Source organism: Dipodomys ordii, unplaced genomic scaffold, assembly GCF_000151885.1.
Source record: "Dipodomys ordii isolate 6190 unplaced genomic scaffold, Dord_2.0 Scaffold14, whole genome shotgun sequence".
Lineage (NCBI taxonomy): Eukaryota > Metazoa > Chordata > Mammalia > Rodentia > Heteromyidae > Dipodomys > Dipodomys ordii.
Window position 1 is genome coordinate 10053936 of NW_012267230.1, and position 12936 is coordinate 10066871.

The following is a 12936-nucleotide window of genomic DNA, read 5'->3' on the forward strand; positions in this document are numbered from 1 at the left end:
TCTTCCTCCCAAAATTGAATTCTGATGCAGAGCACCTGACAGTCCCACAGCTCTTCTTCCATCCAACATGCTGACATCCAAAGAGCAGTGTAACTACTCCTAACGCTGTTCCAAAACCCAATTCCATCTCAAAGTAAATACCGCGACAGACAAGCTGAAAGAAGCAAAGTATCAAAAGTTTTTTTCAAAAGCCGGGTGCCAGTTGCTCACGTCTGTAATCCTAGCTACTGAGGAGGCTGAGCTGTTTGAAGCCAGCCCAGACAAAGTTTGAGGCTTAGCGCCAATAATCACTCACACACACACACACACGTGTTCTCCAAGTCTACGGAGGACAACGCCATTGTCTGGCTTAGCCTCGGACTTCCATGGTCTCAAAACCTTACTGGCTGTAGAAGCGCTGCCGCCGGCCGGGACGTCCACGCGGGGCCGCCGAGCGGGAAGGCGGCGCGGAACTTCCAGTCCTGCCTCCCAAACACCGAGGGCGGCGGTCAGTTCCACGAAGATGGAAACCTACCCTTCCTTACCAACACAAGAAAAATCCCTCTTAAGACACGCCTAGCATATTTCTGGAAGCTTCCAGGAGGTTCTGGGGACTGGTAACCTCCGGGGAGCAAGATGGGGCGGGAAGAGGCCGTTCAATCCACTCTGTCCCCCGGGGTCCCCCAGCCAACCTCCCCGCCGGTAATGGCCTGCGGGATCTCACCGCCCGCCGCGGGGGACCGGGAGCTCCGAGGCCGGCCGGGGAATCAGCCGCGGGGAGGGAGGCGACGCCCCACGCCGCGGGAAGGCAGGAGAAGCGATCTCCACCATGACTGCGCCAAGCCCGGAAACCAAATTGCGCGCCTTCCCGGAAGTGACGCGATGCGGCTCCTGCCCCTCCTGCCTAGTTTCCGGTTCCGGGCGTCCGCGCGTGCGCACGCGGATGCGCCGTCCTCAAGTTCCGCCGCTCGCGCGTTTGCACGAGGCGAAGCAGCCATGGAGGACGCGGCTTCCACCTCTCCGGAGGCTCTGGCCGTCGGTGCACCCTCCGCCTCGGCTCCAGACGACCCGACCTCCCTAGAACACCTGGACAAAAGCCAGGTGAGTCCCTGGGTAGGGTAGGTGTTTCGAAAGGAGGGTGTCCGTCCTTTGTGAGGCGTGGCGGTGCCGACAGAAAGGCCTGGAAACCTGGGCCTGCCTGGTGCGGGGCGCGGGGCGCCGTCCCCAGAGCGTTCCGGCTAGCCCGTCGGTTATGCCGCACTGACTCTCTCTAGCTTCCCCCCAGGCCTGCGACCTGGCGGTCTGTAATTAGATTGCAAAAATAGTCGGGCACCCGTATCTGTCGCCTGTAATCCCAGCTACTCGAGGGCTGAGACCTGAAGATCGAGATTCGAAACCGAGTTTAGGCAGGAAAGTCCACGAGGTTTTTAGCAACAGTCAATCACCAGAAAGCCAGAAGTGGAGCTGTGGCTCAAGTGGTAGTGGTACAGCGCTAGCCTTGAGCAGAAAAGCCCGGGGACAGTGTTCAAGCCCTGGGTCAAGCCCCAGAACCAGCGCGAATAAAAGAAATTATAAATGGTAACTTAGGGCCTCAGGGTGAGAGCGACCTGGCTTTGGTTCCTTCCTGTTTGACCATGGACTAGTCTTTTTGCGTTGTTAATTCGTACTTACCACGTCCCTGTCTGCTACCTTGCTTTCCTAGATCGCAGGGAGGAATGCTTACGAAGTGCTTTCGGTGGGGACCTAGCACACAATACAAAGTAAATGCTGCTGTCAGTGAGGTGGGGTCTTTTCCTGTGAACTACTGCCGTCCTCGTCTCCTGTGGTTCAGTCTCATCCTTTTGAGCCAGGGTCTCACTTTGTAGCCCAGGTTGACCTCTAACTCTTGATCCTCTTGCTTCTGCCTTCGGAGGTGCTGGGATTACAGACATGCACCACCTCTCGACTACTTAGGGGTTCTTTGATTGGTTCTTAAGTTGCTCTGAGTATAAATTACACGATTCAGATGTGGTTGTACAGGTTACCTACTACAATTGAATATGGAGCAAAGAGAGTATGGAGAAGGAGGAGTGTACGTTAACCTGAGAAGTTTATGTTTCTCCTTTGCAGATAAGGAAGGCAGTAGAAGCCCTATTGGCCCATTCTAAGGCCAGAAGAAGCAAAAGAGCATTGCTTTTGAATGACAGTGACAATTTATTTTTAATGGTGGTATTATGGAAAATTCCCAGTAAAGAACTGAGGGTCAAATTGTAAGTTCTAATTTTCTACTCTTGATCTTTTTATCTATTCATTTATTTGTAGCTTTTAACAGTGGAAATCTGGCATACTCAAAAATCTGAGATCAAATAAAACCACTGCCGTAAAGAATGGTAGAAATGGGGCTGGGAAGGTGGCTCAGTGGTAATAGTGCTTGCCTCCCATGCCTGAGGCCCTGGGTTCGATTCCTCAGCACCACATAAGAAAAAAGAAAAAAGCCAGAAGTGGCGCTGTGGCTCAAGTGGTAGAGCCACTAGCCTTGAGCTGAAGAGCTGAGGGACAGCACCCAGGCCCAGAGTTCAAGCCCCACGATCCAAAAAAAAAAGGTAGAAATTGGCTCACACTTCTAATTCTAGCAACTCTGTGATCTGAGGATCACACTATTCAAATCCAGGCAAGGCAGGAAAGTTTGTGAAACTTACCTTAAACAAGCTACCCAGAAAGAGCAGAAAGTGGCTCTGTAGCTAACCTGGAGCACAAAGACTCTCAGGCAACATCCAGGCCCTAAATTCAAGCCCCAGGACCAGCAAAGAAAAAAAAAAAGATAGAAATTTGGACATTTTTAGCAGTAAAATGTCTTATAACTTGGGACCTAGACTTATACTCTTTAAAACAAAAAATAAAGAACCCTTAACAATTTTATATTTATATTTGGGGTACATTTTGAGTCAGTCTTGCTGTCTAGCCCAGCTTGTTCTGGAAATCTGGGTCTTCCTACCTCAACCTCCCCAGTGTTGGGATTATAGGTGTGTACAACCACGTCAGGCTAGCTGTCTCTTCTTAGTCCTAAGACATGCGTTAAAAATTTAAGGAGCTAATAAGTTCAAATATACCAGAAGATAACGTTTTTAAACCTTGCAATATGGTTATTCTCCCTCCCACATTACAATACATGGGTCACTGTAACAACATAATTACATTATAGTGTTTACATATGTATTGTTTGGGTGTCTTTGTTTGTATTTTTATTTTACTTCCCAGTTGTCAATTGACATTTTAGCCTCTGGGAGTTCATAGTAATTTCTTGGAATATAAAATCTTTTCTCTAAAAAATAGCTTGGTTGCTTTTTTCTTTCTTTCTATTTCTTTTTCATTTCTAGGCTAGGGATGGAACCCAGCCCTGTAACATGCTACACAAGCACTTTACCTCTGCACTAAGGCTCTAGCCTTTTCTTTCCCCTAGGTGTATTTTTTTTCCATTGTCAAGGTTATGTACAGAGGGGTTATAGTTACATAAGTAAGGTAATAAGTACATTTCTTGTCAAACTTGTCCCCTCATTTTTCTTCTACTTTCCCTCTCCCCCCCAACACCCCCCCCCAACTTGTATAGATCATTTCCAACATTATTGTCTGTGTATATCACTGTTGCCCTAGGTGTATTTCTAAATGGTGTTTTGGTGTAGTGTTCACATAAATGAAGGTTGGTCAAGTGACATAATGATCTTCAGATGGTGTCTGAAATAACACTTTACTCCTGGATGTCTTCTCATGTGTTTTGCAGGTCCTTGCCTCATAATATTCAGTCAGATTTGGCTGAAATCTGTTTATTTACCAAAGATGAACTTGAATCACCTGAAGATACGGAACGGTTCTATAGAAAGCTTTTGAAGAAGCATGGAATTGAATCCATCTCTCGAGTAGGAAGTAGACTAATACTTTTCCAGATGTTTCAAGGATTTTTAATTACATTGATATAATACATAATACACTTCTAAGTTGCCAGATTGGCTTCTAACCTGCATCTTCCCCATTAGTTGGGATTATAGGCATGTGCTGTTAGCTCAGCCAATCCTTTCCAGTCTTAATCTAGGGGTCTTGCTCATTTACCACCATGACCCTTACATGGTTATTGGAACATTTTAAGTGCTTATATGTTTGCTAAACTGTAAAGGGCAAGGTTCTAGGTTCATATTGTTGCCTAAGTATTTTTCCTTTTCTGTATTCTTATTTTATTTTTACTGTTTGTATTTTCTAGATCATCCCTTTCCATACTTTAAAGACTGAATATAAAGCATATGAAGCCAAACTCCGCCTCCTGGGGAGTTTTGATCTTTTCCTTACTGATGAAAGAATTAGGCGGCTTTTACCCACGCACATAGGGAGACATTTCTATCAAAGAAAGAAGTAAGTTTCTTAACAGTGACTAAACGTCAGCATGAAATGACATGTTTCTTTGTGTGCGTTATTCTGATGCCCATGTGTTTTGTAGAGTTCCAGTACCTGTAAACCTTCTTGCCAAGAATTTATCCAGAGAGATCAACTACTGTTTGGGTGGAACTGTCCTGAACATCTCCAAGAGTGGTTCCTGCAGGTAGGCAGCTAGCATGTGTTGCGTACCACTTCACATTTGGTAGTGACTGTCCACTCTTTTAAAGGTGCTGTTAATGAAACCATGTTCTTCAGTTTAAAACTAAAGTCTTGGGGCTGGGAAGGTGGCTCAGTGTTAGAGTGATTGCCTTGCATGCCAGAGGCCCTGGGTTCGATTCCTCAGCATCACATAAGAAAAAAACCGGAAGTGGTGCTGTGGCTCAAGTGGTAGAGCGCTAGCCTTGAGCTGAAGAGCTGAGGGACAGTGCCCAGGCCCAGAGTTCAGGCCCTACGACCGGACCAAAAAAAAAATAAAATAAAACTAAAGTCTTCTCTCAAGAGTGTTCCGTTCTCATCAGAAAACCAGAAGTGGGGCTGTGGGTGAGAGTTGTATATCACTAGCCTTCAGCAAAAGAGCTAAGGGACAGCATCCAGACCCTGAGTTTATTATTCTCTGGAATAAGTCTGCCTGGTAGAAGTTTATATTCTGTCCAGTGGCTGAGTATTGGAATGGGGCCTTTGTGCCTGTGGAACTGAGTTTTTAATTTGATGTGGTTTAATGAGTGAGAAGGACACATGTACCTAGTGTTGTGGTTATTGTATTGGACAGGACAACTCTGGGTATTAAGGAAAGCCAGGGTAAGATCAATGCTTAGAGACCTGTTGTAGTCCTGGGCTTGCATGTTGTGCTGTAAGATCCACCTCAGTCTTGTTACATAATTCCGAATCCATCTTGATCCATCTGGCTGTCTGAAGCATCTCTGATCCCCCACCTAATGTTGGGCTGAGCTGTATGGGCTTCCCACTCTGCATCTGCTGAAGGGTGGTTTCTAACGTGAGAATGAATTACATTTCAGTCTTTAAAAATTAGTTTAGAACTCAGTACTTTTAACATTTTTACATTTTAAAAGAAGAGGCTTAGAATGATGTGTTTCTATTTCTTAGGAACATGCCAGTGCTTTATTTTGAAGCATCGACTTAATTTTTTTTTAAATGTTCACTGACTACTGTGTTTGATTCCAGTACTGTACGCATCGGTCACACTGCAATGGAGCCTCAGCACCTCACTGAAAACATTGTTGCTGTCGTGAATAAGCTGGCAGAAAAGTTGCCAAAGGTACATCCAGTGTGCCGGGCAGGTGTGTTGGTGACTCATGGAAGAAAAGCGAGGAGTAGATAGTTGCTGTTCTTTTCTTTGTTTCAGAAGTTGCAGAGCATCAAACTCCTATTCGTGAAAACCGAGAGGTCTGCTTCCCTTCCCATCTTTTCCTCATTTGTCAGCTGTGTGGATGAAAACAGCCCACTGTCCTTCAATGGTCTTCAGAGAAAAGTTAGTAGTAAATGTTTAAATACTAGATGGGCTTGATGAAGGTGTGAATGTGGTTCCCAGTGGCCAGAACCCTTGCCTTTCCTGCGTGCCCTGCCCATGCCCCTGGCTGCTCCCGAGCCTGTGCTTTGTTCCTTGTTCTCACTTCTCAGAGATGAGCTAAAGAAGTTGTTTTTTTTTTTTAAGATTCGTTGGAGTCTGAAGGTATTGAAATGTAAAGATGGAATTACTAAGATCGGTTGTTGACAAACCATGTCATATAGTTCAGGAGTACATCATTAAGAGTCAGAAACAAAATGACAGGTGTGGTGCCACCTGTCCTCTCAGCACTCAGGCTGAGCAGGAGGATCCAGAGTTCTGGGTTCTGCTTGGGCTACAGAGCTGGGCTGTAGGGCTCTGGTGAAAGTGGAGTTGTTTGTTTATGGTAGAGGTCAAAGCTCTTGGGGGCGGGGGAGGGACTGTGAATACTGAGAGCTACCAGTGCTCATTCCTTATCCTTTGTTTTTCTTCGCAAGTCTTCCTACTTATCTTTATCTTCTGTCTGATATTGTTGGTAGGAAAGAAAGAAAAAAGAGATGAAATTGCGTGCAAAGCAAAAGAAGAAAAACAAAAAGTTGAGGGCAAGAATTCGGAAGTCTACACCAGTCTTACCATGGGACCTGGCATCTCAAGGTGGGGATGATCCAGTGAAGGACCCTGGGTCTCAGAAAAAAAAGACAGGCAAAGTGAAAGGCCAGCCTAAAGCGACAGGCGAAGTTAATGTCCAGCCTAAAGTGACAGGCAAAGTCAAAGGCCAGCCTACAGTGACAGATGACGAAGACGAAATCCCACAGTTGGTACCAATAGAAGAAACTCCAGCAAAAGAAAATGTCCAGGTATTTTTATTGCTGTTTAATAGTAATATTGAATGGTTTGGTGGCCAGTTGTGTCTGGGCAGGCTCAGTGCTGAGTGATGAAAAACATGAGTAAACCAAGAGCCATGTGGTAGCCTGTTTACTTCATCCTGTAAACACCTGTTGAGGGGTAAGTCATGTTTTGGTTCACAGTGGGACACTTGAACATTACTGTAGGTAGGCTGTGCACATAGCTGGAGTGGTATGGGTTACTCTCCTGTACGAGCTATGAGATATAAGCTGCTGCTGTGTTGATGTGGTCGCATGCTAGGTCATTTGGTTTTCTGGTGGGCCTGAGGTTGAGCTAAGGCCTAGCACTTAAAAACACTCCCCACCCTTTTTGGTTTAGTTGTTTTCAGATAGAATCTCACTTTTTGTCCAGGCTGGACAAAATGCCATATAACTGGAATGTTAGGTGCACGCCTCCACGCCCAGTTTTTGTTCATTGAATGAGGGGTTCACAAACTTCATTTGGGCTGGCCTTAGAACCAAGATCCTCCCAATCCCAAATAGCTAGAATGACAGACAAGAGCCATCACTCCGTCTTACAGCATACTGTAGCTCTCCCCCCCCCCCCCCCGACATTGTCTCCCTTTGTACCTCAGTCTGGCTCAATAGTAATTCTGTTTTCTATGTGTGTATGTGTTCATGCCATCAGTGAGACTTGAACTCAGAACTTCATATTCTGTTTCATTCAAGACTGGTGTTCTGAGCTTGGAAAGAAGAAAGCTGGTTTAATGTTTTAGCTTTAAAAAAACAAACAAACAAAAACCCTTTTATTAAGAAGTATGTTGTAGGGCTGGGAAGGTGGCTCAGTGGTAGAGTGCTTGACTTGCATGCATGAGGCCCTGGGTTCGATTCCTCAGTACCACATAAGCAGGAAAAAAAAGAGCCAGAAGTGGTGCTGTGGCTCAACTGGTAGAGTGCTAACCTTGAGCTAAAGAGCTGAGGGACAGTGCCCAGGCCCACAACTGACAAAAAAAAAAAAAAAGCCTGATGCTCTATGACTTGAATGATTGATGCCTCTAGTATTTTGCTGATTAATTGGCAATGGAGTCTCAGTGGACTTTTTTCCTGGGCTGGCTTTGAGCCTCAGCCTCAATCCTCCAGGTCTCAGCCTCCTGAGTAGCTAGGATTACAGGCATGAGCCTGGCAGTAATCTTTAAAATATTAACTTCTTGGGGCTGGGAAGGTGGCTCAGTGGTAGAGTGCTTGCCTTGCATGCCTGAGGCCCTGGGTTCGATTCCTTAGCGCCACATAAGCAGAAAAGAAAGCCGAAGTGGCTCAAGTGGTAGAGCGCTAGCCTTGAGCTGAAGAGCTGAGGGACAGCGCCCAGGCCCAGAGTTCAGGCTCCACCACTGGACCCCCCAAAAATAAATAAAATGAGTGTAAGGACTCCAAATGGTGGTGGGTTTTAAAAAAAAAAATTAACTTTTTACAGGTGATAGGTTAGGACCTGAAGTGTAGTGTTGGCAAGGATAGGTCAGTGATAGCGCACCTGGCTGACAAGAAGGCCCAGTCCTTTAAACCCATCTAGGAAATAGAATCGTGGCAGTTTCATAATTTCAGTGCTTACCTAGAAGCTCAGCTACTAGGAAGACAGGCAGGAAATTAAAACTTCAAAGACTTAAAAATAAACATATGGAGATATTATAATAGGTTGATTTTGGGGGTTTGTGTTTGTGGTTAGGTTTATATAAAAATAGTTTTGTCTGGTGCCTCTTCTGAACTAGCAGAAAAACTGGAAGTGGAACTCTGGCTTGAGTAGAATGGCAGCCTTGAGCAAGAATGCTAAGGGAGAGTGCAGAGAGTTCAAGGCTCCAAGTACTGGCACACATACAAAGTTTAGTTTGGTCTTCAGTTGTATCTGTAGACTGGGCAGACTTTGCTGCTAGATCCTTGCTGCATCTTGGGCCGCTCCCCCTTTTGAATAGCTTCTTTGAGTTAGAATAGTTCTGCCTTGTGGGTTCTGGCGGCACAGCCTGGGTTCACCAACTGGGAACCTGAAGGTTGCCTTCAAGGGACTCACTAACAGGAAGTCAGTTTGGGGCACAGCTCTCTCTGCACTTAGGAAGTGTTCACTGGTCACTTTCCTTAGGAAGAGGGGCCTCTTGAGTGACCCTCAGACTGCCTTTACAAAGTCTTTAGTAGAAGGCTGGCGGTGTGGCGGTAACAACAGCAACATGCCCAGTAGGCATGAGACAGTGTAAGGTTGCCCCTCCTGTAAGGTTAAATTGAACAGCTACTCCTGCCATTGCCAGACTTAACTCTTCTTCTCTTGCAGGTGCAAAACAGTGCCACAGCCAAGAAGTCTCCAATGAAGAGTGTTGGGCCCAGCATACCTGTTGGCAAGAAGAGAAAGGCCCTGCCTACCAGAGAGACCCCTGGAAAAGCTCCAGGGAAGAAGCAGAAGGTGGATCAGAAAGACAAAGTAACAGACTCTGTGCTGGGAAAAAAAGACCTGAGACAGACTCCAAAAAAGCCAGAGGCCAAGTTCTTCACCACTTGTAAGAAATCTGGAAGTAATGATCCCAGCACCCCTAAACAGGGGCGAAAAATCCCCTCTGAGAGCCAGTCTAACTAAAAAAAAAAAAAAATCACTGGCTCTGCCCAGGACTTAACAGTTACCTGAGACTCTGTTTTATTTTTTTTTAATTGTTATTATAAAGGTGATGTACAGAGGGTTACAGTTACATAACAGCCTGAGACGCTTTTTTCTAATGTAGTCATTTGGGCACAGCAGGACATGCCTGCCACCGTGGGGTGCTCAGGCTGGGGACCGCCGGGGCTGGAAAACAGTAAACCTTGGCTTCCTTGGGCCTGGCTCAGCATGGGGGCTGAGTTCTACCCCAGCACTGGGGGAATAAAGAAGTGAAATGAAAAGTATTTGGATCCCAACCCCCATTGCTACTTTCTCTATGAGTGAGGTTTTAAGAACCTCCATAGGTGATTCTAACCTATACTCCTTTTTGGAAAAGCCAATGGCAAAGTAAAATCTATTTTTCATTGTTGTTCTGTGTATTTGCTGATGTAACAGTCTTCTCTGTGGTCATCATACAAATAAACTGTAACATCTGTCTCGATGCTTATTGGATAATGAGCATATGTGAGCTGTTTTGTCATTTGCTGTAATATTTTTACTTGTGCATCAGTTCACAAGACTGCAAACAGCAAAGTAGCGATGAGGGGCTTGATGCACAAGAATCTCAGAACGTAGAGACAGTCTGCCTGTCCCATCTAGGCACATATGCCTACAGTAAAGGAAATTTCTTCTTTTCCCTCTACCTCCTCTGTACAGATAGAGGGGCCATGCATATCCAGCTCACTTGTGAGGCTTTCAGTGACACTGGCGTTGCACTGTGTTTGAGCTGCATGTGTTTCCAGCTAGGAAGGACTGTACTTCAGCAATGCTTCCAAGGGTTACTAGCTCACAAACAGTGATACCAACATGCTGGTATCAGGTTTATTGGAGACAGTTCTGAAATGTAGTGGAAAAGTGTCCTAACTCTGGACTCGGGTTTCCAACACTTAAACACTGCAGAGCCAAGCTCCTGTGTCTCTCACATAATCCTAGCTACTCAGGAGGCTGAGATCTGAGGATCAAGGTTTGAAGCCAGCCCAAGCAGGAAAGTCCTTGAGACTCTTGCCTCCAGTAAAACTACTCAGAAAAAGCCAGAAGTGGCACTGTGGTTCAAATGGTAGAGTGCTAGCCTTCAGGGATAAAAAAAACAACTAGGACCTTAAACTCAAGTCCCAGGACCACACACACACAAAAAAAAAAAAACACTAAAAAAGGGCAGGGGGGGGGAGGGAGTTGCTGGGAAGGTGGCTCAGTGGTAAGAGTGCTTGCCTTGCATGCATGAGGCTCTAGATTTGATTCTTCAGCACCACATAAGCCAAAAAAAAAAATTTGTGCTGGTTCTGGGGCTTTAACTCCATCTGGGTGCTATCCCTGAGCTCCTTTTCGCTCAAGGCTAGCTCTCTACCACTTGAGCTAGAGCTCCACTTTGCACTGTTAGGTAGTTAATTGGAGATAGTCTCACGACTTCCCTGCCTGGCCTGGCTTTGCACTGTGATCTTCAGATCTCAGCCTCCTGAGTAGCTAGGATTTCGGGTGTGAGCCCCTAGCATCCGGCTAGAAAGACTTAAATACTTTAGAGTCCCAGTGGCTCAAGTGCCAGTTGGCACTGAGATCTGAGCACTTAAATTCAGAGCCAGGCTGGGTAGACAAATCCAAGAGACTTTCCAGTTAGCTAGGCAGTAGCCAGACCTAGAGATAAGGCTCCTGTGTTAGGAAGCCAGCCTTGAGTGAAAAGTGAGTTCTAGGCTGAGTTCAAGCCCCAATGTCAAAAAATGGCCAAGTAAGCAAGTACAGTTTCATCAAATAAGGGCTCAGTGGCTTCATCAGCACCTTTTTGGCATTAGACACATGTAACTGGTCAACCTGTGTCTAAGGAGGACCCAGATGGTTGTGTGGTTGGCTTCAAACCTCTATCAAATCTAAGGCTTTGAGTAGGATTACAGGCATGAACCACCAGCACTTGATCAGCGAAGGTGATTCTTCAGCAGTTCAAACTCAATGAAGGTCAACCAGAGTAGGGCAGATTCTTTAGTTTTCCTACTAGAAAGTATCTATGTAGATTTCAGTCGAACTACTGTAGCATTCGTGGCCAGTTTCTCCTTGTTAGGAGTCTTCCACATCTGGAGAATATTGAAGGCATACCAGGTCCCTGTGGCTCATGCCTGTAATCCTAGCTACTCAGGAGGCTGAGATCAGAGCCAGCCCTGGCAGGAAAGTCTGTGAGACTCATCTCCATTAACCATCAGAAAACTGGAAATGGCCCTGTGGCTCAAGAGCTGAGGGACAGTGCCCCAGGTCTAGTGTTTTAAGTCTCACAACCAACCCCCCCCCCAAAAAAAATGATCAAGATTCCTTCATTGATCCACTTCATTGAATAGCTGCAGGCAAACATTGCAGTGTCCAATCCAGTGGTCCTCCTGAGGCACATTTGGGAGGACCCTAGCTCATGTCCTGCATGGGACTGCTGGGTTTGGGTCTGGAATCATCCTCATGTAGAACACCTTGGACCACACTGTATAAGCCTGGCTGCTGGAAGATCTATGGCAGCAGCAGGTGTTTTCCTCCTTGTCCTTAGCAGCCTGTTAGTTTTCTTCAGAGCCAGTGAAGACTAGAAGGGATTCAGGAGACGGGCTGAAGTACAGGTGAAGGGCAGGCGTCCCCTACACAGTGCAGAGTCCTGAGCATCAGAACATCTGCATGTCACTCCAGACTGGACCAGGGCATCTTACATCCCTTGAAGTTTTTAAGTCTTCTAGGTGTATTTTATTTATTTTTATCAGTTGTGGGGCTTGAACTCTGAGCCTGGGCATTGTCCCTGAGCTCTTCAGCTCAAGGCTAGTGCTCTACCACCTGTGCCACAGCACCACTTTGAGTCTTCTGGTGGATAGTTGGTGATAAGGGTCTCACATTCTTTCCTGCCTGGGCTGGCTTTGAACTTTGATCCTCAGATCTCAGATTATAGGCGTGAACCACCGGTGCCTGGTCTCAGCGTATTTTAAATAATAATAAACATTGACTTTTAAAAACTTATATTCTTTCTCTTTCTTCCCTCTCCCTTCTTTTCCTTCCTTCTTTTTCTTTCATTTTCTGATCTGCCAAGTTAGCTGGAATTGTGAACAGGAGTCAACATGCTTAGTGGCTCCCCCTGCCCCTTTCCTATTCTAACATCCATTTCCCAAGCCCACACCTGGGAGGAAAGCCTCAAATAGCATTATTTTTTTAAAGACAGGGTCTCATTATGTGGCTGTTCTCAAATGGCAGCTCCTCCTGCTTCACCCTCCCAAATACTAGATTACAGGCATGTACTACTGTGTGTGGCTATCAAATAGCTATTGAAGAATCTGTAGGGATGTCTTTTTGTTGCTGTTTGTGCTTCTGGGGATGGAACCCTGAGCCTTGCATATGAAAGTCAAGGGCCATATCCACTGAGCTACATCCTCAGCCGTAGGATCTTGCCAGTAGAAACCATTGCTGTTACACGGTGGTTCAAACCAAGTGCCCTGGGGGTAGTTGGCACAGAAGGTGCACTTCCAGGTGACCTGAGTGTCAGAGCCTGGAGGCCCCATTGCTGAGGGACCTTGGGGTCATTCCAA

The 12936-nt window shown here is 46.1% G+C and overlaps 1 protein-coding gene across 1 annotated transcript; it reads left to right on the plus strand.

Annotated features, from left to right (window-relative positions):
• Window positions 1-943: 943 nt before the first annotated feature.
• On the plus strand, window positions 944-9863 carry Rsl1d1 (ribosomal L1 domain containing 1). Its single transcript, XM_013011349.1, has 9 exons — window positions 944-1080; window positions 2089-2228; window positions 3737-3872; window positions 4211-4359; window positions 4445-4546; window positions 5566-5659; window positions 5747-5872; window positions 6427-6744; window positions 9047-9863. Exons 1-9 carry the CDS (start codon window positions 976-978, stop codon window positions 9344-9346), a joined length of 1470 nt encoding a protein of 489 aa, XP_012866803.1. The 5' UTR covers window positions 944-975; the 3' UTR covers window positions 9347-9863.
• Window positions 9864-12936: the final 3073 nt, after the last annotated feature.

Excerpts from the sequence above, each read along its gene's own strand:
- Rsl1d1 (XM_013011349.1), top strand. The coding sequence starts at position 976 with ATGGAGGACGCGGCTTCCACCTCTCCGGAGGCTCTGGCCGTCGGTGCA. Across the intron at positions 4,547-5,565 it reads TCCAAGAGTGGTTCCTGCAG|TACTGTACGCATCGGTCACA; the intron begins GTAGGCAGCTAG and ends GTTTGATTCCAG. Across the intron at positions 6,745-9,046 it reads CAGCAAAAGAAAATGTCCAG|GTGCAAAACAGTGCCACAGC; the intron begins GTATTTTTATTG and ends CTTCTCTTGCAG.